Source organism: Lipotes vexillifer, unplaced genomic scaffold (genome assembly GCF_000442215.2).
Source record: "Lipotes vexillifer unplaced genomic scaffold, Lipotes_vexillifer_v1.1 scaffold134, whole genome shotgun sequence".
NCBI lineage: Eukaryota > Metazoa > Chordata > Mammalia > Artiodactyla > Lipotidae > Lipotes > Lipotes vexillifer.
Window position 1 is genome coordinate 657,567 of NW_006787464.1, and position 25,148 is coordinate 682,714.

Here is a 25,148-nt window from a genome sequence, read left to right on the forward strand (position 1 = left end):
GCATAGAGAAGAGAGGTTGATGGCTCAGGGCTGCTGGGTACAGTCACATGGCTGTCACTGTGTGTGACTCTGCCAAGAAGCAACCTTAAGGATTACCACCTTACATACGTGTATACAATGGAATATTACTCAGCCATAAAAAGGAACGAAACTGGGTCATTTGTAGAGACGTGGATGGACCTAGAGGCTGCCATACAGAGTGAAGTAAGTCAGAAAGAGAAAAACAAGTATCGTATATTAACGCATATATGTGGAATCTAGAAAAATGGTACAGGTGAACCGGTTTGCAGGGCAGAAATAGACACAGATGTAGAGAACAAACGTATGGACACCAAGGGGGGAAAGTGGGAGGGGTAAGGTGGGATGAACTGGGAGATTGGGATTGGCATATATACACTAATATGTATAAAATAGATAACTAATAAGAATCTGCTGTATAGCACAGGGAACTCCACTTCACTGTACAGTAGAAACTAACACAACATTGTAAAACAACTGTACCCCAATAAAAAAGAAAAAGAAAAAAAGGATTTACCACCTTACAGGTGTGAGTGGTGCGAGTGGAGAAAAATCTAGCAAAGGAAATGGAAGAAGGAGCGCTTGGACAGGTATGAAGAAAATCAGGAAGGACTTTATCAAGGAAGTTAAGGAAGGGAATGGTTAACAGTTTCAAATACCCAGAGAATTCAAATCAAATATGAGCTGATGAGTTTATGAGCTGGTATAGGAACATAACCAGTATTTACAAATTGTTGTTGGTTTGTTTGCTGGTTTTAGCAAAATATTATTAAATGGTATTCTGTGTCAGCATGAGGGAAGAAAGGCATAAGATCAAAATAACTCAAGTTCTTTAAAAGGGGTTGTTGGGAACCAAGAGATATTCTCTCAATAAGTGCAGCAAAGCCATTTTTCCCCCCTAGTGTTGGAAGAGTTAGCTGTTCCTTTGTAAGTAGTTTGCTTGTATGTGGAGATCATGTTAAATGAAAAATGTGTTTCTTTAAATGTTAAAGTGTGGTGAGATGCTCAGTCTGAGAGCTGCGTGGGCACTATGACCAGCTGAGGGAAGAGCAGATTGAGTGAAATGACAGGCAGGATTGTCCACACTGTTTAAATTCTTCTTTCTCTCTTGCTTTGTACATATTTGCCATGTTGTTATCATTGACTTTGGGTAAGTTAGTTGCTCATATGGAGCAACTCCACTGTGTGTTCCAGAGCGGGAGAGATGAGGGAGAGGTAGGAAGGTTGAGAGAGCAGTGTGTTTGTGGTTTGCCCTGTGTTGTTTCTTTTATTTGGGGTTTTAAATTTTTCTTATAATATTGCTCAAAAATCTTATCAGATACGCATGTCTGTGTGATATTTCATTGATTTAGAACTTTGTATCATGTTTTAGATTTTACAAATTGTCATGTGTATTTGTTGCTTAATGCTGGAACAGCTTCATTAGGTAGACAGGACAGATTTTTTAATTTTGGGGGGGTTTGTTTTACCAAAGATTCAAAGTTAAGCTACTTGTCAATATCATAATAATCCTGTGATCTTTTCATACCATATTGTTCATCCAAAAAGCATACCAAATTGTGTGTGTGTGTGTTGTTTCAATGTAATTAATTTTATTTTAAGGAAACATATACATGAATTGAAGAGTTGTCTTCCTCTGGGCATTTTGGTGTCTTTTTGCTCTGCCTTTGTTTTTTACGTTCTTGTTACCAAATAGGGTCTTTTAGAACTCTCTGAGAAGAAATAAAAGTTCATAAAATTTTGCATCACGTGTTAACTGAGGAAAAATATCAAGTCTGTATGTAGTTTGAAAAGATTACCCACCCCACCCCCAGAATATTGTGGTATCTTAGAGTGGAGCTCCTAATATAATTTGTATACTGTTTGAGTTACTGGTCATGACATTAGTTAAGTGAGGGTGTCAGCATTTAAAAATAATGAAATAGAATAGAAAATATCAGAGTGCATTGCACATGATAGAAGTGTTACCTCCTGATACTTTTGTTTCGGAAATATATATATGTATGTATGTACTGAGGCACGGGTATAAAATGTATTTCCTTACTGTGGGTCATGGTCAGAAAAGCTTGTAAACACTGGCTCAGAAAACTCTCGTTCATTTTATCTTCTTCCAGCTTTTGTTACATTATTGAATGGAGAACAAGCCCAGAATGCAATTCAGATGTTTCATCAATATTCATTTCGAGGAAAAGACTTAATAGTCCAGCTCCAGCCAACAGATGCTTTGCTATGTATTACCAACTTGCCCACTTCTTTTACGTTAGAAGAGTTTGAAGAACTTGTTCGTGCTTATGGAAATGTCGAGAGATGTTTTCTGGTCTACAGTGAAGTTACTGGCCATTCCAAAGGCTATGGATTTGTGGAATACATGAAAAAGGACTTTGCTGCAAAGGCTAGGTTGGAGCTATTGGGTAAACAGTTGGGAGCATCAGCTGTCTTTGCACAGTGGATGGATGTTAATCTCTTGGCCGCAGAGCTCATTCATTCTAAGTGCCTTTGTATAGATAAACTCCCTAGTGACTACAGGGATTCAGAGGAGCTGTTGCAGTTTTTTTCCAGTATCCATAAACCTGTGTTTTGCCAGGTATGTATTTTTAAGTCATCATTTGAAATATGTAAAAATATCTGCATATGTATCTGCATGCACTCACGTATTTATTATACCTATGTAAATATCACAATGGATAATCTAATTCTAGTTGAGTCTGTAATGAACACTTTAATATGATGGTAAATTTTATTTTAATTTATTTATTTTTGAATTTTATTTATTTTTTTATACAGCAAGTTCTTATTAGTTATCCATTTTATACATATTAGTGTATATATGTCAATGCCAATCTCCCAATTCATATGATGGTCAATTTTAAATCAATCCCTTTTGTTGATGGGCCAAACTATATTGTCTTTATATAATTAAGTATGTCTTAGCAAACCATCACATCCATCCACCTTCTCATTCCATCCACTCTTGAACCATTCATGCATTGATCCCTTTATCCACCCACATTTTGTTTATCACCTTCTCAGTTCCAGACACTATATTGCTAAATGTCAGAAATATAGAGAATAGAAAGATACTCTCTTAATACCGCACAAGTTTGTGGAAGAGACTGACAAGTAAGCAGATAATTGTAAATCCTGTATGAAGACTGATAATAATGGAAAATAGAAAAGTGTTATGAGGTGTAAAAAGAATGCATTATTCTATCTTAATGGGGTCATGGTAAGTGAGACATTTAGAGAAGATCCTGAAAACTGACAACACTGGTAAGAATTTTCAAGCACTCTGAGTAAAATTAAATATATTCTACTAAATAGGCAAAAATATATACAACTGAGAGGTTGTCTAGTCTAGCTTTCCATCTGGTTAAAAAAAAAAAGTTACAATAATTGTGAGTGATCATTTAGCTTCTGTTAAAGTATTTCAAAATAATGGGAAATTCACTAGGTCACAAGTCAGGCCATTGCATATTTACATGGCTCTCATACTGAATGTAAATATTCTTCTTTAAAACTGCTGACGCTATGGAATTAAAACGACTTTGTCTTTTGAAAGACTTAAAATGATAGTGTAATTTATTTGGCATGAAGGTTATAATGAACCAGGAATAATAAAAATATTTTAGAAGTTTTCAAAAGGTTAATAAAGCCACTCTACAATGCCTTTATCAGTAGATCTGTTAAACTCAGGCTCTCTCGCTTGGTAGGTTGACATAGACTATATGGAAGACACAGTCTTCTTACCTCGTGGTCAGAAGAGACCAGAGGGACTAACGGCTTTTACAAATCTGATTTTAAGATTTGGTTTGGTTAAAAGGAATGAGGTTGTAGGAGAAATGTTTGGAAGAGGTAGATATTTTTCCCTTCTCGCATGCGAATGGAAGAAGTTTTATGGAGGAAAAAAATATTTGAGGACAGTTTTAAAAGAAAGGGAGAATGTGAAGAAAAAATAGAAATTCGGTCTACTACACAGAAAGCTTCAAAAATAAGAAAAGAAACTAAAGGGACTGGAAAATGATTTAATTGTAGTATCAATTTATGGGATGCCAAATTCAAATAGAAGTACTGTAGATGTGTCTTCTCAAAGACGTACAAAGCTGAATTGTATCACATTTATCACTTTATAGCATCAGTGTGTTTAAGATGATTCAGACATGTTCAACACTTAGAAATTTTTAGTGTCTTATTTTGTTCTTACTTTTGCTCTAGAAACTTTTTAGTGTCTTATTTTGTTCTTACTTTTGCTCTTTGTACCAGTCTTTACAGATCCAGGACTTTAGTATCTTCTTTTACACTCTTACAGGTGGGTGACTGGAAATAAATTGAGTTCTGCATTGCAGGAGTTTATTTAGGGCACATTCAGAAAAAGGTTGTGTCCTGAATATGGTATTTTAAACAAACCTGGGGCACAGTTTTCCTAAATAAGGTTTGCTTTGGTATACTTGACCAAATTCCTGGGATCTGCCTAAAATATTGAAATAAACTTTGAATGTGGTTCCTTCTACCTTTCTTCTCTTGATAATGCAAATGTTATTTTACATAGATATATGATCCAGTAATTGTTCAGCATGTTTCATCGTCTGCGTATCTGTTGAATTTATTTTAAAGAAAGTTTTAATTATTGTGTTCCATATTTTTCTATAAATTCTCAGTTATATATATATATATATATATATATATCTTAATATATAGGGACTATTATCATTTGAACATTGACTTTTAAAATAAATCAGAGATTCAAAGAAGTAAAAAGAAACCGGACAGAATCTTACTTTTCCCATCTTCTAGAAGGACTGCATCTACCCAGCTAGTAAACTTTTATTTTCAGAAGGAAAGAATACATTATTTTCAACAGTATCATGCTCTGAGACATTTGTCCTTGAATTTTTAGATGATATACTTGTAAATAAGTATTTCTAGCTAAATATTAGAATTCCCTTTTTAATAAATGTATCACATCAGCTTGCACAGGATGAAGGTAATTATGTTGGTGGCTTTGCGGTGGTTGAATATAGCACTGCAGAGCACGCTGAAGAGGTTCAACAAGCAGCTGATGGTATGACCATCAAGGGAAGCAAAGTTCAAGTTTCCTTCTGTGCCCCGGGAGCACCAGGGCGGAGTACATTAGCGGCATTGATAGCAGCTCAACGCGTGGTAAGTTTGTTCTTTTTTTAGGATATAAAACAATTCAAGTAGTATTTTAATCTATCCAAACTAGTCAATCATTGATTGGACCTTCCTTCATTATATTTTTATTATGTAAAGATACCCTCCTTTTTTTTTTTGACTGGCTGAATGGTACCTCTGCCAAGTCAAGCCAGGAGTCAATGCAAAAGAAGAAACTGCGTTTCATAACGTGTATTCATCTCAAGAAAAAATTTTGAGGAAATTTCATTTATTCAGTAAATGTTTGAGTTCCTGTTCTGTAAGTTTTGAGTGCAAGGTGCCCCCTTTTTCAGTGTTCCTACATATCCATAGTAGAAGAAATGGGAGGTGGCACCTCATTTTTGTGCACATGGCACAGTTGCCGAGTTTCCAATTCTGAATACATCCAATCACCCACTTTGGCAGGTGGCACACTCTGTCCTCTTGGAGAAAAAGAAACAACTAGGTGGCTTGGTGGCCTTACAGATGTCTGGCATTTGTTTATAGCTGATCCCCCAGCCAAACTAGCTATCTCTTACCAGCCACTCTTCCATTTTCTACAGTGACTCTCTCAAATTTTCACTCTCCCTGTCTTTGTCCTTCTTTCTATCCGACGATCGTGGCTCCTACTTTATAGAAATATAAAGGCCATGTGCTGGACTCATTCATTCAACTTTTCTCACACTCCCCCAGAAAAAATGCCCCCATTTTTTCCCCTTAAATAGCATTCATTCCATAAATACTTTTTGGGTACCCACTGCATGCTAGGTATGTTAGAGATGTTTAGGATTCATCAGTGAACAAAACAAAGATCCCTGTTCTCTCGGAGGGAGGGCTGTGCCTCCTCCTGCCAAAGCAGGGGCTCATGCCCATGTCCCCCATCCTCAAGGATCTTCATCCTCACCTTTCGCCTTACTTTCACTTGTCACGAGCTCTATCCCATCTGCTTATAAATATGCTCAAATCTTTTCCTTTAAAAGTCCTCTCTAAATATGAGCCTTTGTAATACTTTCCCCTCACAGCTGGAGCTTCTTGAACAATTAGGTCCCACTCGTCACCTTTTCTTCTTTTCTCATTTCCCTCAGTCCAATGCAATCTAGTTTCTGCCGCCACTATTCAGGTGAATCTGTTCCTTTAAGATTAACAGGAATTTCTTAATATTCAGTCGAAAAGGTACTTCTCAGTCTTTCTTTGCCTGGTTTCTTTGGAACATTTAAAACCAACCTCCTGGGACTTCCTTGGTGGTCCAGTGGTAAAGAATCCACCTTCCAATGCAGGGGCCGTGGCTTCGATCCCTGGTCTGGGAACTAAGATCCCATATGCCGTGGGGCAACTAAGCCCACGCACCACAACTACTGAGCTCGCGCGCCTTGACGAGCGAGCCCTCGTGCCACAAACTACAGAGCCCACGTGCCCTGGAGCCCGCGCGCCACAACTAGAGAGAAAAGTAGTGAAAGATCCTGCGTGCCTCAACGAAGATCCCGTGTGCCGCACCTAAGACCCAACGCAGCTAAGAAAAATAAAAAATAAATATTAAAAAAAAATAAGACCAACCGCCTACTACCTTGAATTCTGCCTACCGTTTGTTTCCTACCTGTCTAACCGTCCCACCCCTTTCTTATCTTTCCTGAAGGGCTGCTATCAGTAGGCTTCTGTATTTGACCTCCTCACTTTCTTCCTCTTCAGCACTCCAGTGGCTTTAGTTATTGCCTATCAGTGATGATTTCCAAGCATATATTTTTGGACCCAGTTGCTCTAAGCACTAAATCTGTTTTTCCAAATGATATTTAAACAGCCCCCTTTTGTGTTATATTAATAGTTCAATTTCAACATTTCCAAAAGAAAACTACTTTTCTCTGGGACCTGCTTTTCTGCATTCTGTAATATCTGTGTATGGCATCAGTTCATTCAAACTAGAACTGTCTGAATTAAAAACTCAGTTAACCATGATTGGTCTTCTTCACCTACTCCCTAGATCAAGATGTCGAGAATATTAGCAAATCCTTTCCGTTCCACCTCCTGGTATCTATTAAATCCTTGAGACTTGTCAGCATCTTTGTTACTTTACTCAGGATCTCATTTTTCTCACCCTGATGGTTTGAATAACCTGCTGTGTGGTTGCCATGTCATTCATCTTCCGCATTCTAACCCATCTTCCACGGTGCCACAAGAGTGATCTTTCTCGTCCTCAAACCAGATTATGTCATTCTCTTGCTTAATATTCTTTAATGCGTGCCTAAGTCCAATTCCTTACCATGGCATACAGGGCCCTTCGTGATTAGGTATTAGTAACGGTGAGGAATCTTCCATTTTTCTCAGTCTTAAAAGTAATGTGCTGCATTGATTTTTTTTTTTCTGTAGGTTCTTGGTACATATCCTTTATCAAGTTTTCTGATTTAAAAAAAAATCATAAGTAGGTATTGATGTTTATCAGAGTATTTCTACAACTATTGTGATAATTTTATGTGACTTCTCCCGAAGTTCATTAATGTGCTGAAGCCATTAATGTGCTGAATCTGTTCATCCATTTTTGGAAACTTAGGTTGTTTTCATATCTTAGCTATTGTAAATAATGCTGCAATGAACATGGGGTCCATATTTCTTTTCGAGTTAGTATTTTTTGTTTTCTTTGGAGAAATACCCAGAAGTTGACTTGCTGGGTCATATGGTAGTTCTATTTTTAATTTTATGAGGAACCTCTGTACTGTTTACCAATAGTTGTCAAGTTTTTTTTAACTATACTTTTTTCCTTTATTTTCATTTCCCATCTACTATTGGATCAATTAGAATTTTCTTCTTCTGCTTTGAGAGTGAGATGTTCTATTTTATCCTACTGGTGATTGTTCCTAACTTATTAACACCCCTAGGTTGATCAGTATCTCTTTCTTCCCAGTTAGTTCATTCTAAACTCCATCCTGTTTCTTCCTTCTACCCCACCTACCACCATATTGGGAGTACATAAAGTACATTTTTACTTTAGGATTGCCTTAATTTTTTTTTTTTTTGGTGGGCGAGGCCACACTACACGTCTTGCAGGATCTTAGTTCTCCAACCAGGGATTGAACCCAGGCCACGGCAGTGAAAGCACCAAGTGCTAACCACTGGACCACCAGGGAATTCCCAACCTTAATGTTTTTGTTTTTATGGTCCTGGCTTTTGTATACAACTTAAAATTAACTGTGATATTATAAACCCTAATTTCCATGTATCATGTAATATCATCGTGCATTTATTCTCATTTCTCATTTTCAGAAGGGGTTTCATGCAGTAAAAGCTTTTTAGACTGTATATGGCTGGGAATATTTTTTATTTCTTTTCCATATTTAATAGCTTAGCTGAATATAAAAGTCTAGATTCAAAGTTTTTTTCCTGCAGCACTTTGAAAATATTAACTTGTTGCCTTCTTAAATCCAGGGTTGATGCTTTGAGAGTGAAGATGATATTAATCTGCTTCTTTTTTTTTTTTTTTTTTTTTTTGAGATATGTTCTTCCTCACTGGAAGTTTTTAGTATGGGGTGGGGTGTTTGATGTTCTTAAATTTCACACCAAAAAAATGGAACCAGGCGTGTGTTTTTCTATATCATTTTTGGAACCCTTTCATTTTGTGGTCTTTAATTTTTCTTTAATACTGGGAAATTCTCAGCCATTACTTCTTCAAAGATTCCCTTTTTTCCCTAATCCTTCAGGGACTCCTATTATATAGATGTTAAGACGTCTAGTCCCTTCATTGCCTTGGTTTTCTCTTTTGTTTTGTTTGCATTTTTCATTACCATGTTTTACTTTGTTTGTATTTCCCTCTTTATCCTCTGCTCATGTATTCTGGGAAGTTTATTTGACCTGGCCTTTCAGGTCACTTATTTTGTTTTTCAGTCTCATATATTCTACTGTTTAACTTATCTGTTGAAGCACAGAGTAGAGGTTAAGAATAATGCTTTATGAGTTTCTCCAGTTTCCTCACCTATAGAATGGGGGTAATAACACGAACCCTATAGAGTTGTTTTGGGGCATTAAGTGATCTAATCCATGTAACATGCTTAGAACAATGCCAAGGATATATAGTAAGTGATGGCTGCTATTATTTTTCTCTAACAGTTGTGTTTTTCATACTTCATATTTCTAATTGGTGTTCTTTATAACTGCTTGTCCTTGTTTCATGTTACCAATAAAAATACATTATCTTTTTTTTAGGATGTCTGTTATGTTTAGTTAACATTCTTATTATTTCCTATCCTTTAATTCTGCTTTGTCTCTTATAGGTGCTTCAGTTTGTTGCCTTTAGTTTTTGTGGCTACCTTCTCCCCATGCCTAGTTATTTTGTTCTGTGGATACGTATCTCCTTTGGTAGTGGGTATGGCGGTTGGCTTCTTTGTATGTGAGTGTTTAGAGGTTGAGGGGCTGAAGATGGAGGAGGAGTGCTGAAGGCTGGTCTCAGCTAGGGTTTAGGGAAGGTGGGAAGGAACCCAGGGCTGAGAACCTCTGCCTTGACCATCTGGCCTTGACCACAGTCCTTTCCCACCCCAGCCAGGCAACCCTGCCCCTCAGAGCCTCTTAATCTCTTCTCCCAACCCTGCTCTTTTCCAAGTTCTGCCTTCCTCAATTATAACTCTTCCACCCTTGCCCAGTGGGAGGAAGGAAGTAGAGAAGGTTGCAGGATGTGGGAAGGAAGTTTCTGGTGCCTCTACCTAGTATTACGTGGTCCCCACTGTCTCTGAGTTTGCACGACACCCTGCTGTTAATTCACTGCTCCTAGGCAGTCACTGGACTGATGCTGCTGTTTTCCTGCTTTTTCCTAGCCATGATCCCCTAGGGGGTGATGTGGAGGAAGGCCCTTCCCCAAGCTATCCTGTCTGTGGATCCAGCGCCTCTCACACTCTTGAGGCACTACCTTGTGTCTGTCCAGGGATTTCTCATGGGTTTAGTGTCAGGTTCTCAATCCATCATCCTCTCCCTCTTAATGTCACAGCTTGGGATGAGAGAGGGAATCCAGTTGTCCTTGTCGGTTCTCCATTTTCTCCTGGCTGGAAGTTTATAGTTTTCCTTTTACATCATTATATTAATATTCTCATCTATCAGGCTGGCTTTTAAAATCTGAGAACAATTTCATATATTTAGGAAGCTACCCAATGACATGTATGTGAGGCCAGTTCATCTTGGTCTCATATTAGAGGATTAAGTTAATGAATTAAAGACCGTTATTATAAGAAAAATGTTGCTTTGTAAGGCATCCCACATTATTAAACTTGAGATCAACATTGTAGTAAGGTTATTCTACAGTATCAAAATATTCATCCTGTGTCAACAGGTTACCCTCCCTGTTAATAAATTCAGATTTCCCTGATAGCTTTCTGCTTGTATGAAGAGATTTATCTGACTAAATCATTTGTCCTCTTAAAGCCAATTTCTCCTTAACTGGAACATTCTAGGAGGATTTCAGTGTATGTTGTGTGGTAGAATATCTTACAATTAGGAATTGTGGTAGAATGTATACAACAGGTATATAACATAAAGCAAATTGTGGTTATCATAAAATAGATCTTATCAGGTGAATGAGAATTTCTGGAAAAAAGCCTTTACAGTTTCAGCTTTGTGCTTATCCTTGTTCTAATGTTTTCTATTTCTGTGTTCATCAAAGGTGCACAGTAATCAAAAGGGCTTACTTCCAGAGCCACATCCAGTGCAAATTATGAAAAGTTTAAGCAACCCTGCCATGTTACAAGTTCTTCTGCAGCCACAGCTCTGCGGGCGCACTGTTAAACCAGGTAAACCTCATGTGCGCTCATTAAACGTAGAATGTTGGCATGAAGTTAATTGTGCTGTTTTACATGAAAAACGCACTTAAATTAGTCCAAAGATATTTATTTTTTTGTAGAATTTATCAGTGAATATATAAAATATAATTTATTTTAATGATCTGAGGTGAAAATATGTTCTGACTGTTTTTGATAGGGACAAACTGCTTATGGGTTTCCTGATTTTTTTTTTAACTATTAATAAGTATTAAATATTAAACCTTCACTTTAGTTACTGGTTGACATGAATTTGTAAACCAGGTAACACATGGCTTAATAAGGTAATATTTGATATACGACATTGTTACAGCCTCTATTAACAAACGATATGATACTTTCCTGTGTAATATTTTTGGCAGAATTACTTTGTTGGAAAGTGTTAAGGTCTGTTTCCTCCCTGCTCTTTCTTTTTCATTGTGAAATTGTTTCACTTTTTAGAAAATGAGAAAAACATCATTTTCTAAATATTATGGAAATTTTTATAATATTGGCATACATTAATTTTATCTATTTAGTATTCATTGAGAAGAGTTTATTTACCTTTTGAAATGCACAACGGTACATACACAAAATGTATGTTTTATCATTATGAGGAAATGAATGCCTATATTCAACACTAAGCTTTAGATTACAAATGTTTAGATTAAGTATATTCTGTTTCAGCTCCAACTGGTCTACCACCAACTAGTATATTGCAATTCAGTTCTAGCACCAACTACCTAGAGTTAGCACAGATCCTACAAGTAAGGGCTTTGTCCCCAACAGGTCTGCCCCTACTTCAGTCAGCAGCCACAGCTTCAGAGGTCCCCTGGTCACCTACACTTCTGACTCACTTGCTTCAAATTTGGGCGTTCCTGTGACCCCCTCAGGTTCAATAATTTGTTAGACTCACAGAACTTAGGAAAGCACTATGCAGTAAGTCCCCACCCATACAAACGAGTTCCATTCCAAGAGCGTGTTTGTAAGTCCAGTTTGTAGGTCCAACAAAGTTAGCCTAGGTACCCAACTAACATAGTCGGCTATATAGTACTGTACTCTAATAGGTTTTCACACAAATAATACGTAAAAAACAAACACAGAAAAATAAAACATTTTAAATCTTACAGTACAGTACCCTGAAAAGTACAGTAGTACAGTACAACAGCTGGCATCCAGGGGCTGGCATCGAGTGAACAGGCAAGAAGAGTTACTGACTGGAGCGGGGAGAGGGGGTGGGAGATGGTAGAGCTGAAGGATCGTCAGCAATAGGAGACGGAGGGCAAGCTGCAGTTTCACTCACGCCTGACGTTGACGGCACAGGTTCTGGTTCCGTGCTGGATTCAATTCTACCTACCCTCTTGAAAAAATGGTCCAGTGATGTCTGGGTAATAGGCCTTCTTTTCTCGTCATAGATGACACGGTAGCACTGAATTGCATTCTGTATGGCTCTTGCAACCTTTGTGTACCATTCTACGTTCGGGTCCTGTGCCTCAAAACTAACAGTGCCTCCTCAAATAAAGAAAATCCCCTTGCCACTTCCTGCGTCGTGAATCTCTTCGGTTCTTCAGTTACTTCTGCTTCCTTTTGTCTCTCTTCGTCCTTTCTCTGGGCCTCCAATTCCTGGCACTTCTTAGCAGTACCAGCTATATCACCGCTGCTTTTATGCTTGCCTCCGGACATCCTGGGCTTGAAATAAAGATACTGTACTACTGTACTCTATACAGTACTGTACAGTAAAGTACACAAAAGCACAGCCACTTGTAGAGGATGCACACACGTGACAAGGTACGCCAGTCACGTGAACTAATTTACATGATTGGACATGTGAACACACATCTGCATCTTTGAAAGTTTGCAACTTGAAGGTTCGTACGTAGGGAACTTACTGTACTTATGATTACAGTTTTGTTATAAAAGATGTAACTCAGAAATAGCCTAACCAAGAGACTTAGGGCTTCCAGACCGGAAGGTCCTGACTGCAGAGCTTTTATGCTCTTTCCCCATGGAATCAGAGCACATCTGCCTTGCAGCACACATGTGTATTAATTAGCCAGAACTCCCTGCTGCAGTAACTTCAGTGTCTAGAGTTTTTATTGGGGTTTTGCTATGTAGGCATGACTGGCCATGTTATTGAACTCTTATCTCCAGTCCCCCTCCTCTCCCTGGAAATCAGGAGGTTAAGCTGATATCATATGGCTCAAAGCCCTAGTCCTCTAATCACATGACAGGTCTTTCTGGTATGACCAGCCCCATCCTGAAGCCATCTAGGGGTCCACACTGAGTCACCTCATTAGCATAACAAAGACACTCTTATCACTGGGGAAATTCCAAGGATTTAGAGTTTTCCTTCCAGGAACCAAAGACAAAGACCAGTTAAATTCTTCATTATACCAACAGTGTTCATATTAGGTACTTCATGTAATCATCAGTTATCTCTGTGTAGCTTTAGAGGTAGCTTTAGAGGTGTCCAGCTCAGCCTACTATGCAGTCAGATATCCCTTCTACAATTTTAATGGTATAGAGATATCCTTTGTATGTCTTGACTACTCAAAGCATAGAGCAGCTCATTATTTTCCAAATTTAATTACTAGGTTTTCCCTTATGTTAGATGGTGATTTCTATGACTTTTAGCCAGTTATTCTAGTTCTTCCTATGAGGAAACACAGAATAAATCTATTCCTTCTTCCATAAGAAAAGCCTTCTAATGTTGAAGACAGCTATCATGAAACCTTAGTCATCTTTGATTTTCTTTGTCTTCTGTTCTCCAGACCAGTGGTCTCATTTTATTTGTTTATTTTTTGACTATGCAACTCTATCAGTAAAGTATATTTTTAGTAGAGCCCCAATATATACAGTATATGTATCACTTACATGTCAGTTACCTTTGTCAATCCATATATTAAGAAATGATAAAGCTTAATATTTTTATATTTTAAGAAGAAAGTAAATACAAATAACAGTTCTCTTTTTTAAGAACATTTTTTTTTATTGAAGTATAATTGATTTACAATGTGTTTCAGGTGTACAGCAAAGTGATTCATATATATATATGTATATATTTCAAATTCTTTTCCCTTATATGTTATGACAAAATATTGAGTATGGTTCTCTTTATACACCTCTTCCATTCTCTTTGTAAACTATAGCTCTGTATTTGACTTTACGTAACATGTCATAGGATGCGCTCTCTAGAGCACCCCCCACCCAAGTTGTCCTCTTGTAAAGATACCTAGGTTGTCTGGGTTGCCCTGAAATATGGTGTACACAGACATGAATTTATCCTATAGATGGGTTCTAATCAGCACAGAATGCAGTGGGATTTCCTTCCTATGATCATTATATTTCTATTAATGCAGTCCAAGATTGTATCAGAGTTTAAAGAAGTGTATTACACTCTTGTGTCTCTTAGAAGGTATAGTTCACACCTGGACAATCTTTAGTAACTTCGCCCCCAAATTATTCTTGTCTCATGTTTTCGTTTAAGATATGTATTCTCCACTCTGCTTTTCTACTCGGGTTGGTGTATGACCATATGAGATTAGGCTTTTTTATTTTAGTGCTCCTTTTACTGTTTCAAGAAAGATATTTCATTATTACACTGATAGCTTTTTCTTTGTTTGGAATGGCCAGGGAAGAGGGTTAAATACCTTACCTGAACACATGCAGAGAGAGAGTGTGTGGAAAGTGTCTTGGTGTTCAGGAAAGACAAGCTATCTTGTTAATCAATAAATTTCATTCATTTTTCCTTTACTATGTTTTTTTTTTTTTACTATATCTTAACTATATCCCTTACTATATATCCTGAGCTCTTCGCAGAGGCCTCTGAACAAACTAAAATAATTACAAAGGATCATAATTCTCTGTAATTTGTTTATATTATATGATACATATATACACAAGTGTGCCATATTTTACTGTGCTTCACAGGTGCTATGTTTTTTTTTTTTACAAATTGAAGGTTTGTGGCAACACTGCTTTTGTCAGATGATGGTTAGCATTTTTAGCATTTTAAATTGAGGTATATACATTGTCTTTTAGACATAATGCTATTGCACACTTAATAAACTACAGTATAGCATAAACATAACTTTTACATATGCACCAGGAAACTAAAATAATTGTGTGACCTGCTTTATTGCGATAATCACCTTATTGGAGTGGCCTGGAGCCAAACCTGAGGTATGCCTGTATATGATATATTTGTATTTAAACCCTTTGCCCAAACTTCTTTCTCACTGTATCATGTTTTCAGGTACCTGACAGATATCTACTTATTTATTGCCTTCTCTTCCACTAGACTCGAGGAGGCTCCATAATGGCAAAGATTTATCTGTTTTGTTCATCTCAGGCGCCTAGGACAGAACTGCTATTTATAGTGAAAAGTACTTAAATATTGTTTACTGATTAAACTCCTCCCTTAACCTGTCTGTTGCACAACTTACACATACCTTGTTATATATGATCTAGTTTGTAAACTTTTAACTACTTTTCTGGTCTGCCTTCTTTTCTGTCTGATCTAATCTGTGCACGACCGTCAGGTCGATTTTCCTCCTACACCTACTTTATGTTACTTGAAGCGTACTGATCTTTTCAATCCAGACCTTGTAAATACCTTAAAAAAATACAGTATAGAGTATATACTGTAGATTTCTTTCTCTCTGTCCTTGTGTGTGTGTCTGTTTTAAAGTTTAGTGTATAATTACTTAGAATCTAAATTGTATGTTTAACAGCTTTCTTGAGGTATAACTGCGGCACATTCATCTGCACATATTTAAATTTTACAAATTGGTGAGCTTTAACACATGTATAACCCATGAAACTATCGCCATAATCCAAATAATGAACATATTCATTACTCTCAAAACTTTCCTTTTGTCTCTTTGTAACCCCTCCCCCCATCCCCAGGAAACTACTAATTAGCTTTCTGTCACTATAGTTCATATTTTCTAGAAATTTATATAAATGGAGTCACACAGTGTGTACTATATGGCTTCTTTCCCTCGGCTTATTATTTTGAGATTCATCCATGTTGCTGCATGTATCAATAGTTTTTTCTTCGTTTTTAATGCTGAGTAGTATTCAGTTCTACAGTGCCATTTTCATTGATTTGTTGAACATTGGGTTATTTCCTGTTTGGGGTCATTACAGATAAAATTGCTGTGAAGATTTGCTTCTAATCTTTATGTAGACTTATGCTTTCATTTCTCTTGGATAAATGCATAGTTGTGGAATGGCTGGGTCATATGGTGGATATATGTTTAAGTTGTAAGACACTCTTCCAACTGTTTCCTAATGTGGTTGAACCATTTTACATTCTCACCATCAGCGTCCAGGGCTCTAGTTCGTTCAGTATCCTCACCAACGTTTGATATGTTGATCCTTTAATTTTAGTCTTTCTGTTTGGTTTATAGTGCTATCTCATTGTGGTTTTAATTTGAATATCCCTTTTGACAAATGATTTTGAACATCTTTTAATGTACTAATTTGCCATCTTTATACCTTCTTTGTTAATATATCTTTTAAGATATTTTGTACATTTTAAAATTAGGTTATTTATCTTCTTATTAAGTTGTTAGGGTTTTTTATCCTAGATACGAGTCCTTTATTGGATATATGGGTTTGCAACCACTCTGTAGGTTGTCCTTTTATTTTCTTAACAATATCTTCTGAAGAGCAAAATTTTTTATTTTGACAGTGTCCAGTTTATTATTTTTTGTTTTATAATTCATACTTCTTGTGTCATGTTTAAGAAATCTTTGCCAAATTCAAGGTCACTAAGATGTTCTTATATGTTTTCTTCAAGAAGTTTTATAATTTTACCTCTTAAGTTTAGGTTGATGAATGATTTCAAGTTAATTGTTGTTTATGATATGAGGTAAAGGTCCAGGTTAATTTTTTTTACAGTTGTTCCAGCATCATTTGTTAAAAAAGATGATCCTTTTTCACTGAATTTCTTGACACTTTTTTCAAAAATCAATTGACCATATATATATGGCTCTATCTCTGGACTCTGTTTCTATTCCATTGATCTAAATGTCTGCCTTTGTATCAATACTACATTGTCTTGATTATATACAGTTTTATAATAAGTCCTGAAATCAGTTAGTGTAAGTCCTTCAACTCTGTTCTTTTTCTCTTTGTTTTGCCTATCCTAGGTCCTTTGTATCTGCATATAAATTTTAGAATCAGCTGTCAATTTCTATGAAAAACGTCTGCTGGAAATTTGTTTGGAATTGTGTTGAATCTGTATGCTAATCTGTGCAGAATTGACAACCATTTGCCATAAGTGTGGTATATCTCTCCATTTATTTAGGTCTTCTTTAATTTCTCCCAGCAATATTTTATAGTTTTCAGGGTATAAATCTTACACATATATTTTCAGATTTATCCATAGCATTTCATGTTCCTTGATACTATTTTTTTATTGCAGTAATTTTCTGAGGCAGAATTCAGAGTCAGTAATTCAGTGGCATTTGGTACATTCACAGTGTTGTGTAATCACCAACTCCGCCTACTTTCAAACATTTTCATTATCTCAAAATAAAATCCAGACCCATGAAACAGTTACTTCCCATTTCCTCCCCTGTCCAGGCCCTGGCAACAACCAATCTGCTTTCTGTCTTTACACTTTTGCTTAATCTGGATGTTTCATACAAACAGAAGCCGTTATGTGACTTTTCGTGTCTGGCTCCTTTCACTTAGCATGATGTTTTTGAGTACTGTAATATGTATCAGTACTTCATTCCTTTTTTTTGGCTGAATAATATTCCATCGTATGCACATAGCATTGAGCATTGGACATTTGAGTTGTTTTCACTTCTCGACTCTTGTGAAGAGTGTTGCTATGAATATTCATGTACAAGCATTTTAACATTTGTTTTCAGTTCTTTTGGGGTTATATTCCTAGAACTAGAATTGGTGGGTCATATGGTTATTCTATGTTTAACTTGTTAAGGAACTGCCAAGCTGTTTTCCAGAGTGGCTGCACCATTTTACATTCCCAAAGCAATGTATGAGGGTTCCAATTTCTCCCTAACTGTATAGACTCTTGTTACTTTCTAGGTTTTTTAAATTATTATTAATTTTAGCCATCCAAATAGGAATCAACTGGCAACTCATCATGGTTTTGATTTGAATTTCTCTAATGACTAATTATGTTGAGCATCTTTTCTTGTGCTTGTTGTCTGTTTTTATGTCTTCTTTTGGAGAAATGCTTAATCAAGTTCTTTGCCCATTTTTAAACAGGGTTGTGTGTCTTTTTGTTGCTGAGTTCTTTATATATTCTTGATACTATTTTAAATAGTATTACTTTTTAAATTTCAGTTTCCTACTGCTTGTTGCTAGCATATACAAGTACAGTTGATTCTGTCTATTTATCTTGTACCTTGCAGTCTTGCTTTCTATTTCTATCAATAGTAGGTATTGCCCTTAGGATTTTTTGTATAGGCAATCATGTCATCTACAAATAAACACAGTTTTACTTTTTCCTTTACAATATGTATACCTTTTATTTTATTTTCTTGCTTTATTGCAGTTAATAGAAATTCCTGAAAAATTTGTGCATTGAACTGATGAGAGTGGACATCCTTGCCTTGTTCCTGATCTTACAGAGAAAGCATTCATTCTTTTATTATTAAGCATTATGTTAGCTATAGTTTTTTATTCACAGATTTTCTTTTTCAAGCTGGGAAATTTTTCTTCTATTTTTATATTGCTGAGATATTTTATCATGATAATTGCTGGGATTTATATAATGCTTTTCTCCATTTATTGATATCATCAATGTGGCTTTTTTATTTCTGGTCTGTTATCATGATGAATTATATTGATTGATTCTTGAATGTTAGACCAATCTTTCACTCCTACAGTAAGCCACACCTGGTCATGACGTACTATAATCCTTTTTTTTTTTGACCATGAACATCAGTTTTCTTTTCTTTTTTTTTTTAAGACTATTTTCTTATACAGCAGGTTCTTATGAGTTATCTATTTTATACATATTAGTGTATATATGCCAATCCCAATCTCCCAATTCGTCCCACTACCACCTCCACTACCCCCACTGCCCCGCTTTCCCCCCTTGGTGTCCATATGTTTGTGCTCCACGTCTGTGTCTCTATTTCTGCCTTGCAAATCAGTTTTTTTTTTTAAAACATCTTTACTGGAGTATAATTGCTTTACAATGGTGTGTTAGTTTCTGCTTTATAACAAAGTGAATCAGCTATACATATACATACATCCCCATATCTCCTCCCTCTTGGGTCTCCCTCCCACCCTCCCTATCCCACCCCTCTAGGTGGTCACAAAGCACCGAGCTGATCTCCCTATGCTATGCAGCTGCTTCCCACTAGCTATCTGTTTTACATTTGGTAGTGTATATAAGTCCATGCCACTCTGTCACTTTGTCTCAGCTTTATAATCCTTTGTATATAAATTTTAGGTTGATAGTGTTGCTCAAGTCTCCTGTATCCTTACTGGTTTTCAGTCCACTTATGCTATCAATTATTGAGGGGAGCAAGAGGCTCAATGGGAGACCTAGCCAAGATCTAAGGGTAAGGGCAGTTAGATGTGAGACTGCGGACATTTTCAGAATGTTTTAATTCTGGTTGTTGTTGTTTTAAACTGGGAAATACTATATTCACTAAAAGCTGTGAAAAAATATTTTAATGTTTTATAACAAAATACAGTGACTGAAAAATGAGAGGAAGTGGTATTGAAATCTCTAAAGCACCGACTGATCTCCCTATGCTATGCAGCTGCTTCCCACTAGCTATCTGTTTTACATTTGGTAGTGTATATAAGTCCATGCCACTCTGTCACTTTGTCTCAGCTTTATAATCCTTTGTATATAAATTTTAGGTTGATAGTGTTGCTCAAGTCTCCTGTATCCTTACTGGTTTTCAGTCCACTTATGCTATCAATTATTGAGGGGAGCAAGAGGCTCAATGGGAGACCTAGCCAAGATCTAAGGGTAAGGGCAGTTAGATGTGAGACTGCGGACATTTTCAGAATGTTTTAATTCTGGTTGTTGTTGTTTTAAACTGGGAAATACTATATTCACTAAAAGCTGTGAAAAAATATTTTAATGTTTTATAACAAAATACAGTGACTGAAAAATGAGAGGAAGTGGTATTGAAATCTCTAACCATAATTGTAGATTTGTCTACTTTTCCTTTCACTTCTAGAAATTTTTGCTTCATATATTTTGAAGCTTTGTTATTTGGTCCACAGACATTTAAAATTGTTGCATCCTAATTGATGAATTGACCCCTTAATCATTATGAAATGACGATCTTTACCCTTCTTTCCTAATAAACAGTATTTTCCTTTATAAGCAACTTATCCTAATGATCTAATCTTCCCATCATCTATCATTGAAACTGACTCATTCTAAAAAAAGTGCTTTCTAATGGTCAGTTTTCCAAAGATGTAATGGGTTGCCTCTGCAAGTAACAAAAATTTGGAACAAAGTTTTTAAAGCATGAATGAACTTGTAGCAGTGTTATGTATAAATTTCAAATACGTTTGATCATTGGATTACGTGCTTTTTGAAGAACTTTCTAAGCCTGACCTTCTATGATTCTAATTAGCTGTATATTATGACAATTTACATCTAATAATTAGATGAATTGCTTCATATATTTTCTATCTCATGGTTCTTTTTGTCTGTATATTGTATGTTCTTAAAATATCTCTTCTGATATGTACTCTGGTATTTGTACTCTTAGACAAACTTGATAAAGAGTATGGTTATCATTTATTCCTTTTATCAACTATGTACAGTATCGTCGTTTCTTTAGGTTTTTTTATGAAATATTTTTAAATGTACATATTCTCTTCTCAATTGGATTATAAGCTTTAACGACAAGGATTGTATATTGTCCTTCCCCTCCCACCTGACCCACTGCCAGAATACCCAAAAATACCTAACAGAAATACTGAGCAAATAACATGGGTTCAATTAGTATTATACTTATTAAAAGGTGGAATTAGCTTTCTTGCACTAAGTGCCAGAGAAGAGAAAGGCTAGGTTTGGTGTTTTACCATTAAGACAGAAGGTGTTGGAATTTTAAATCAAATTCGAGAGTCGAATCACAAGGAAAGGAGCCTGTCACTTTCCGTACAATGACAAGGTCAGTATATCATTGAACTTCCACTACATATGTTAAAAGTTTAAAGAAATATTCATTTACCCTTTTTGGAGTTTGTTTTATTTACTTTTTAATTCCATATATATCATAAAGTTAAATTTTTACTTTTATTTTCTTAAAGCAGTTCTTGGAACACCTCACAGCTTGCCACATCTGATGAATCCATCCATCTCCCCTGCATTTTTACATTTGAATAAAGCACATCAGGTATATAAATAGCATTGAGTACTGAAGCATCAAAAATTTGGAGTGAATATTTTGTTTGTTCTTTACACTTAAAGTTCTCAAGGAGTTAAATGAGTATTCTGTTTTCAAATAAAATTCTTAGTAATAAGTGTACCTACATAAAAACAGAACTTAATAAGGAAATCAGATCAAATTAAGGTAATCAAAGCATCATAGTTTATATATTTATTGATTCCTGTTTGTAGGGCATTAAGAAGGGAAGAGGTATATTTTGTGGTATATTTTTCTAGAAATAACTCAGTAGCTCAAAACAAGTTTTATGTGGTCTTAACTCAAAAAAGTATTTACAGAAAGAAAAATGTATGAATAGTAACTCTTAATTCTTAAAACTTAATCCATGTTATAGAAATAATTTATATATTTATGAGAGTAAAAAATTTTTTTCTTACCTTTTTCAGATAAGTATTTTAAACTATGTTTGTGTACATAAATATCCGTAATATTGGAGATAAATATTACCTACTAATTTCAGGTACTGTTTAAGGCTATATCTATGTAGAAGCCTAATTCCAAATCAAACCTAACACATGATAAATGGGTTGTTATAGGTTGAATGAATGAACGTCTGTTCCTAAACGCAGATTATTAAGGAAAAGCCTTATTTATTTTTCATTCTTAGAATCTAACATATGACCTGTACATTTTACATTCATTTACTCAACATATTTTATTGAAAATCTAACACGTACTAGACACTCTGCTAGTCATTGAGGCTATAGCATTGAACAGAATATTCACAGTCCTTATCCTTACAGAATTTCAACAAATAGAGAAAACAAGCATTAAACAGTTAATTACAATAAGGTTTAAAGTGATATGGGAGGGGAGACCAGAGTATTGACAGTATGCCCTTTACTTTAAAATAAAGACCAACTGCTTAATTTTGCTTTGAGGGCCTGTCTAAGCTGGCCTCTCCTGCCTCTCATATGCCTTAGGCATCACTGTCCCAGCTCTGGTGAACTGCTTTTGGTCCGTGAAGGGCTTTCTTCTCTTCTCCTTAGGTCTTTGCTCCTGCTGTTCTTCTGCCTGGAATACTTCCCACCGCAGCACCACCTTGTTCCCCCAGACTTCACCTAGTTATTTCTCCACAGCCTTCAGATCTGTGTGCAAGAGTTAGTTCCTCAGGGAAACCTTCCTTGAATTTACCAATCTAAATCAAGTTCCACCACTATTTGTTTCCATAGCTCCTTGTATTTTTCCTTCATACACTCATTGCCATTTTTAATTGTATGTTTTTATAATTAATTAATGTCTCCCCTCCTCAGGGGACTATAAGATCCGTGAGGGCAGATCATATTGTAGCACAGTGCCTGGCACATAGAAGTGCTCAATAAATATTTGTTGAATGATTAAATGAATAAGTAAATGATTGAATGATACTGACATCAAAGCCAGAAAGGGGTGAGGGGAGGGGAGGAAGGATGAAAGAAAAGAAGGAAGGGATATGGTATTAGTTTCATGACTGCATGGTCACATCTTGTGTGTTATTGAAAGAATTAATTAGTGTTGCCCATAATTAGAAAGTAGACTATTAAGAAGCTGTTGCTTTTGCTCAGATCAACTCAGGAATTGAACTTTAAAATGAATTACACAACAAGTAGCTCTTCAAAATTAAACTAACTTAATGTTTTATCATTTTCACAGAGCTCACTTATGGGTAATACTTCTAATTTATTCCTTCAGAATCTTTCTCATGTACCACTGGCACAGCAACAATTAATGAAGTTTGAGAATATTCATACTAATAATGTAAGTAGGGAATTATTTTTTTCATTTGAAATGAGTTCATTCCTTTTCTGTAATCAGGCTGTTGGTCAGATTGTTAATGAATTTTCACATGTGTAGCTTTTTTATTAGGTTATGTCTTGTTGCCATGAGCAAAAGTCTTTTCTTCTCTTCTTTTGCAGAAACCAGGCTTACTTGGAGAACCCCCAGCTATGGTACTTCAAGCTGCAGTAGGGATAGGGTCACCGCTTCCATTGAAAACAGAGTTGGGCCATCTTGGAGAAGCACATAAAAGTAAATTATGTGTATTTGCTGAGACGTCAGTAAACGGTCAGATTTGAGATTTAAAGATAGTGTACCTGTATTCTACTTTTATTTACAGGAAGGTCAGATTTGAGTTTTATTCAATCATTTAAAATTTCAAGAGCCCTCTTGGCTTTTCTATTTTTAATATTAGAATACTATTGGTAGTTATTTATTGATGGACTTGCTTCTATGCCAAGATAAGACTTTCTCTGTTGGATATGCTTTAATATTTGATGAAGGTTCACAGCAGCATGAGGCAGAGACATAGATCTATTTGAGACTGACATGCTGCCCACTGGGCTGACAGCACATTACATAGGGATCCATTTAATTTTTGCCTGGATAAGAAACCCTTGGCTTTTATTAAGAAATATCTGGTAATGATAAATTTAAAGTTTGATTGTTTATTTGTATCATTTCTAAAATGTGAGCTCCAAATTCGTAGTAAAAAAAAAATGTGTATTCTGTGCTTCTAAAATATAACAAATTTAAACAGAACAGTTATTTTTCTTTTCAGAATAATAGCATGGTAGTATACCAAGGTGTCTTATGTGATTTTGAAAGGCACTTTCAATTTGAAGTTTAACTGAAATTTGTTCGAAGTGAGGATGCTGAGGGGAAAAAAAGGAGAAAGTCCACCAGTGATAAAAAAGAAAAAAAAAACAAGTCAGTTAAATATGGGTAGCATATTTAGCCTCTTGTACATGAAACCAAGTCAAATGGTCAGATAATCAATTCAGACTATTGCAGTTGACTGGGCAAAAGTTAAACCAGTACACAGACAGGTATAGAAATTTTTATAGTGTGATAGAGTCTGTCCTAAAAATTAAATATTGTATGCCTAAAAGCTTATACAGATATTTATAATTTGTGTTGGATTAACTAACTAGCCATTTGCTTCAAGCACTGCTGCTTTAAGAACACTGAAAATTCAAAGTGTCCAAATAAATATATTGCTAAAAGATAGAACTGAGAATCTCTCTCTAAATAGTTAGTACTAAAAATAATTTAAGAAATTGGTTTAGTGAATTTGTAAACTATAACTTTGATTTAATTAAGATAGTTGTCAAGACTAGCTCTTTTCATTTAGTTTTGACCTACAGAGTTTTAAAAAATGGAATGGTTCAGAATTTTCCTATTAAAATTTTATTTCTTCCAGAATTTCTTGTTATTCCCTGTAAATAAAAATGTAAAACTTTAATGTGTTAAACTTTCATTTGGCGCTTAGCTACTCATAAATATTGATGTTTTTTTTAAACCAGTGGTGTGCTGATGTTTAAAAACCAGCTCTCTGGGTTAAAAAAAAGTCTTGATTTGTAGCATTTGTGGATTTCTGTGTGTAAACAGTCCAACCGTGGCTGATTTCAGGTTACCCATGCAAAGACGTTGAACTCAAGATCTGGGAAGAGATAGCACAGTTGACTCTTATGAGCTGGTGCAAGCTGGCTGACTAAATGTATTGTTGGGTTTAATGTAACTTCATTAATTTTTGAGTGTCAGAGACTTTTTTTAAACTGAAGGCTTCGTTAATTATTCCCTTCAAATATGAAAGCAGGCAAATTACAATGGGCATTAAAAAAAAAGGCACTGATAAAACTTAAGTGCCAAAAAGTATATAAATTTTGCTCTCACCTTCTAAAATGTACAATTAAAACTTGGAACTAAAAAATATAATATCCTTGAGATTATCCTGGAAGTTGTTGAAAATAGGAAAAGCATGATTACTATTAGAGGTTTTTGTTTTGCCATACAGGAGGCTGCTAATTTATAACCTTTAACCTCACCT

General features: G+C 35.7%; 1 protein-coding gene across 1 annotated transcript in view; it reads left to right on the forward strand.

The window, feature by feature from the left end:
• Window positions 1-25,148, forward strand: part of RAVER2 (ribonucleoprotein, PTB binding 2) — a 141,189-nt gene that overhangs the window by 72,552 nt on the left and 43,489 nt on the right. Inside the window, exons 5-10 of the mRNA XM_007460117.1 lie at window positions 2,133-2,602; window positions 4,984-5,175; window positions 10,799-10,925; window positions 21,207-21,292; window positions 23,015-23,080; window positions 23,239-23,350. Of these exons, the coding sequence (XP_007460179.1) occupies window positions 2,133-2,602; window positions 4,984-5,175; window positions 10,799-10,925; window positions 21,207-21,292; window positions 23,015-23,080; window positions 23,239-23,350 (1,053 nt within the window). The remainder of the gene's footprint in view (window positions 1-2,132; window positions 2,603-4,983; window positions 5,176-10,798; window positions 10,926-21,206; window positions 21,293-23,014; window positions 23,081-23,238; window positions 23,351-25,148) is intronic.